Source organism: Camarhynchus parvulus, chromosome 9, assembly GCF_901933205.1.
Source record: "Camarhynchus parvulus chromosome 9, STF_HiC, whole genome shotgun sequence".
Classification (NCBI taxonomy): Eukaryota; Metazoa; Chordata; class Aves; order Passeriformes; family Thraupidae; genus Camarhynchus; species Camarhynchus parvulus.
The window spans coordinates 3,983,679-3,989,705 of NC_044579.1; the positions used below are offsets into that span (position 1 = coordinate 3,983,679).

At 45.0% G+C, this 6,027-nt stretch overlaps 1 protein-coding gene across 1 annotated transcript in view; it reads right to left on the minus strand.

Annotated features, from left to right (window-relative positions):
• Positions 1-5,102, minus strand: part of PHC3 (polyhomeotic homolog 3) — a 28,982-nt gene extending 23,880 nt beyond the window's left edge. The window contains 3 exon segments of the mRNA XM_030954455.1: positions 1,247-1,405; positions 2,117-2,264; positions 5,053-5,102. Coding sequence (XP_030810315.1) covers positions 1,247-1,405; positions 2,117-2,242 — 285 coding nt within the window. The 5' untranslated portion in view covers positions 2,243-2,264; positions 5,053-5,102.
• Positions 5,103-6,027: the final 925 nt, after the last annotated feature.

Genomic DNA, 6,027 nt, shown 5'->3' on the forward strand with positions numbered 1-6,027 from the left:
GTGCACTCTGCACTGTGGAATGCTACCTGCAAGGTGCTAAGCTCCTTGAAGTCCTACCAAATTCCAGACATATAATTCTTTCAGATCAAGACTTGAAGAAAAATGATCAGAGGTAAAGTCTGCCAAACTGCTAATGATGGAGCTAAGTGATCACCTCACTACCTATGGTGCTCAGAACTTAAAATGCAATATCATAAAAAACTGTCATTATTAAAACTCACATCATAGTTTTACTGTGATTAGAATCTTCTAAAATATACAAATGCTGTACAGAACATCCTCATATTCTGGAATGGTAACTTATGTATGCACATCAAGTGTCTGTCACAGGATGCTATTCCAGCCCTTCAGATGAGTAGCAGGGACAGTGATTTAGGTTTCTGTATGAACAGAACCAAAACTTCTCAGCCTTTCCCAACCTGCTTTTCTTTGCTCTGTCTCAGTAACTGTATATCCACACAGAAATCCATCACAACAAAAAAAGACAAATCAACAGATTACCACAATTAAATGAAAAGGGTATAGAAGAAAAAGCCAGGAGCAAAAATGAGTCAGTCCAGCTCTGACACCAAACAGCCATATACCTGAGATCCTTAACTCCATTTAGCATTTCCCTCTGTGAAATCATTAACAATCACCTCTCTGCAAGATCATACTCTCAATCCAAGACAAACTTAGGTCAAAGGACATCTTGCCACTGCTTTAATTCAAAATGGGTGTCCTCCAGTGATCACTGATGTTAAAAGCTGTGTTTCAGATATGAAATGTCATTTACCTCCTACATTTTCACACTCAGGGTTAAAATTTAATTTTGCCATTACTTATCATGCAGCCAGATGTGAGGCAAAACACACTAAGATGCCAGATGTTCATTATTTTTTATTGCACTAAGATATAATGCCATTCATTGCTTTCCCCACCAACTTTTAGAGAAAATCATGGGATGAAGATTGAATTAGTCTATTTTTAATATTTATTTTATTACTGCTCGATGAATTACATGATGCATTATAATGTATGCAATAAAGCATGGAATGATTGCCTACTGGAGCACCTATACCACTGGACAAAATCCTCCAAACAGTTTGAAGGATGATACAATTTAAAATAATAATATCTTTAAAATATAACAGTGAATTATCACAAGGCATTAAGCTCAGGCACTTAAGCTGTTATAACGTTTGACAATGACTGTAGCCCTGCTCTAGACAATTCACGATTCTTTTTCAGCAATCTTCACTCTCACCTGTGGAACAGTTGCCAGACTCTGAAATTGGGTACTGCTTAAGTGCTGCTGCTGCAGAGCAGCAGTCTGCAGCATTAGATGCTGCTGCTGGGCTGCATACATCTGCTGGAGGTACTGAGCAGCTGAGCTAGGAGGACGATGCAAGGCCTGCTGAATAACCTGTGATGAATCAGTAGGTAATTAATTACAATTACAAAGCACTCACCATGCTGACATGATATTTAAATTTATCCTTACAAGGAAATAAAGCCAAATAATTTTTTTCCACACCAATTATGTCATACTGATCTTGCTCCCTCACTGTTCTTGACCAAGTCACAGAGTATTGTCAACATATTCACATTCTCAAGGACAGCCTGACAAAACAGCATCATCCCCAACACATTATCCCAGCCTCTCAGCTGCTTGTCAACACATCCTACATCATGTTCTGGTTTTTGAGAGATCAGAGTAGTGTGAGAAACCCAATTATCAAACACAACAGAATGGACTGCACAGAGTTCAAGGAGACCTAATTTAAAGAACAGCAAGAGGGAGCTGGATCCCAAGCAGGACTTACCCACACAAATACCTTGAATCCCTCTAATCAAAGTCAGTCAAACAAACAGCTTTATTTTGCAAAGGGTTATGTTAATAATCTGCCCCTCAGCAAATGGTGAACAAACCAAACTTTCTATCACAGCATTTCCCCTTCCCTTATTTGGGAGACAGGCCTACCCTGAACTATCCCTAAGTGGTCTGAGACCCTCCAGTAAACATCTCCTGAAAACCAGCAAGCCAGCTATGGAGAAGGACAACAGCAATAAGGAATGACAGGGCCTGTGCTCAGAGCTCTGTGCAGGACAGGCAGGCAGCCCCAAGGCCCAGTACCTGGACAGCATGTCTGTCAGAGCCGCTGTAGACGGAGATCTGCGGCAGCGGCGTGCGGGACGTGGAGCTGGTGGTGACCGTCGTGGTGGATGCAGAACATGTCGTTGTGTTGGGTTCATTCTCCATAGCTGTGCAGCGTTTGTCCAGCCTGCCGGGAGTGACACAGAAGTGGTTCACAAGCAAGGCCACAACGTGCTGATTTTAATGCAAAAAATGTTTTGCCGAGACAGAAACATGGACTATTTCCAAAAGGTAAGTTTCACAGAATCACAGTGTGGTTTGGGTTGCAGGGACCTTAAAGACCATCTTGTCCCACCCCCTGCCATGGCAGGGTCACCTTTCAATACACCAGGTTGCTTCAAGCCCCATCCAACCTGGCCTTGAACACTTGCAGAGATGGGGCAGCCACAACTACCATAGGGCCTCGCCAACCCTATAGTAAAGAATTTCTTCTTAATAACTAATCTTAGTTTGTAGCATTTGCTATTACTTGATGCAACCTCTTGAGAGATGTAGTTATAATCTAAGATCCATCAAAAGTAGCAATAAAGAACCAATTTAGGAATACATCCAAGATTTCCAGCCAGCTGCACAGAACCAGTAGCATCTCCCTCACTCCCACAGCCCAGGAATGAATATGCTGGCTGACCCTGGACACTGAGAAAAACCTGCTCTTGGCAAAAAGCACCAGTGAAACGCTCTGTTTGGGGAGAGAGGGAAAGGATACAGGAAAAAATCCTTTAAACAGCAATACCTCACACAACACAGCAAGAACCAAGGAAGAAACTACCTATTTAAGCACCTCAAATGATCCTCCCCAGCCTTATGCGGCTTCCCTCTGTTGCAGAGCACAAAATGTCATCTTTATAACTGAAATGAATCACAAACCTCAATATATGTTATGGGGGTGTTTACCGCAGTTTCTTTTTCAGTCTTTGTATTACAATTAACAGGAAATCACAGAGTAGCTGTTTATTGCTTTCCAAAGGATGCCAAAAAAAGGAAGGGTTGAGAAGATGTTTCCTTCTTACCATAAAGAGGGGCTCAGAGAAATAATCAGAGAAAGCTGCAATGTACTAGAAAAAAAGCAGCTTTGCCAAGTTCTTAACAAACCACCCATTGGACGCTGCATCAAATGGGAATATAATCAGGAGTTTCAACTCACACAGCTGGAAGCAGAACAGGACACTGCCAGGCTGCCACCCTCAGCTCCCAAAACACAACTGCTCTGCAAGCAGAGGGCTGCAAACGATGCTGCAGTTCCTGGGGACCTGCAACAACTAAACTGTAACACACACACGGCCACCTAAAGACTTGCTGTCTACCCCTGTGTTGGACACTCGCATGGATTTTGCCATGAAAGAAAATTTGTGGCAATCAAGGATGCTTTAAACACAGAGATCCCTGCTATTAGAACTGAAGAAAAAATATGATTTGTTGTTAAAAATGCAGGCCTGTTGTGCATTACTGATGCCACTTGTGCACCTACAACAGGGCACAAGTTAACACACTTGGGTTCCCACTCCAACTGCAATAAACCCAGCATCATTTCTAAAACCACTTTACATTAATTGCACATAATGAAAAGTATCTTTTAAAAAAATCCTGTCTCCTTCAGTGGACATTAAAAGCACCTCAAAATACTTACAACCTACAACTTGTCTAGCTAGTTTTTGCAGAGTTATACAACCAGTTAAATTAGCTTAAAACAACATTAGATGTCTCATTTCCCTCATTCTCAGCCACGTTTCTGGTGTCTTATAAGCAAGACGTGTAACGTATCCCACTTATAACTATTCCACCACAAGTTTACTCCATGAGAGCTGTTAATCCTTTCACTCAAAATTATTTCAAAAATAGTATTGTCATTGCTCAGGTTGTTCTCACAAAGGATGTACAATGAAAAAAGGATGTATAGTAAGGAGCTCCTAAATTTTTGCTCAGCATCTCCACCTCTCCTCTGACACCTCACCTCGTGCAGGCATCAGATGCTAACTTGTAAGAAAATGAATTTTGTTTAATGACGAAGATCTTGCAATGATGCTTCCTGAGCAATGTTAACTCAAAACAATCTCCATAATGCAAAGTAAGTTTTAGAAAACACACTGACTTGAAACAATCACTACACATTTAAGTGAGTCCAAAATAGAAAGCACAACAGAAAACTCTATTGAAAATACGTATTTATTCAAGCAGTAACAGTACAAGATAGCACATAACTTCAAGTTACATTGTGCATAAGGTAGATATTCCAAAGTTTTGTTTCTTAATATTTTTCTTGGTCAAAGCAACCACCTGAAGTAAAAAAAACCACCTGCTGTCCTATACCAATTAACAAACTACCCTCACAGTGGACACACGAATGTCATTACTCATGTTTTGGAAAGTTTTGGTAAATGCCATGGTAATAACAAACCCTGCTGACAACCCACATCCACAACCATTCACAACCACATGGTTTATTCCTTTTTTTTCCCCAATTCACAATCTCTCCCTGCAACTCCAAGAGAACAACCCACGAAAAAACCCAAATTAAATAAAAATTTCCACCAAGCCTAACCCCTGCAAGTATTCCGGTATTTGACAGAGAGCTCCGAAATAATAATAAAATAATAATAACAACGAAGGTATGCTCTGTGGGAATACACCCCACGGCATGCGGAGCACCGGCCCCGCGCTGAGGGGCCCCGGTGCCCCCCGGCCGGCCGCCCCCCGCCCAGGCCGGGCTGACCCACCCTCAGCCCCCGCCTCGCCCAGCCCGGCCCCGCCACCGCCCCCTCAGGAGAGCAAAGGCAGGCAGGCAGGCGGGCGGGAGGGGCCGGCCCGGCCCGGCGCGCCGGGGCGCGGTCAGGGCGCAGGTTCCCCGCCCCCGCGGCCCGGCCGGGGCCCCGCGGCTGCCGCTGCCCGCGTTCCGCGCGCCCCGCCGGGACACTCGCCTGGGACGCGCCGCTCAAGGCGCCGCCGCCGCCGCCGCCATTTTCTCGCCTCCCTCACGGGGGAGGTGCCGCGCGCGCGCGGGGCGCGGCCGCCGCCGCGCACGTGACGGGACCCGCCGCCATGTTGGCAGCGTCCGTGAGGGGCCGGGGCTGAGGGAGACGGGCGGCGGGGCCGGGGAATTGAAATATGCGGTGTTTTCAGCCCAAATAACCTATCGACCTCCCTGCGTAACAAAACAGGGAACCTCTTTCAAGTGCCTCCTACACTTAGCAGCTGTTGCTCAGACAGTGTTAGCAGTGCATCCATCCTAATCACGGTGTGAGCATCTCTTTCCTTTCTGCGGCTTTGCTTGCTTCCTTCCACCCTTCCTGCCTCTCACCAGCTCAATGCACTGGGTGAATATGAGTTAATTACCTCTCGTCTCTCTTGCATCATGCCTCGTTTTTTTTAGCACCTGATACATACACACCTACAAATCTTAACTGTACTCTTAAGTACAGGAAGCCTGTATTTGGATGACTTTGGGAGGTGCCTTCAGGCTAAATCCTCTGTGCCTGCCATGCCTGAGAGAGTGTCTGGACAATGTACTCAGGCACATGGTGTGGCTCTTGGAAATGTTCTGTGGAGGGCTAAAAGTTGGACTTGATGATCCTGATATTTCGTAGGCCATCACCACAGAAACCAGGCTGGAGAATACCCATGGAAGGGTCAGGGATGTGGGGGCCACGCTGGGGGACCCCAGAATGGATTTTAGGAATTCCATTTGGAATGGAAGTCCATTTGATGGAGACTACACAGAGAGGTGGTGGAGTCCCCATCCCTGAAGGTGTTCAAGGAACAACTGGACATGACATTCAGTGCTCTGTTCTGGTTGACAAGGTGGGGATTGATCAAAAGTTGGAACTCAGTGATCTTGGAGGTCTTTTCCAGCCTAAATGATTCTTTGGTTCTAAGAATGGAGGGGGGAAATTGAC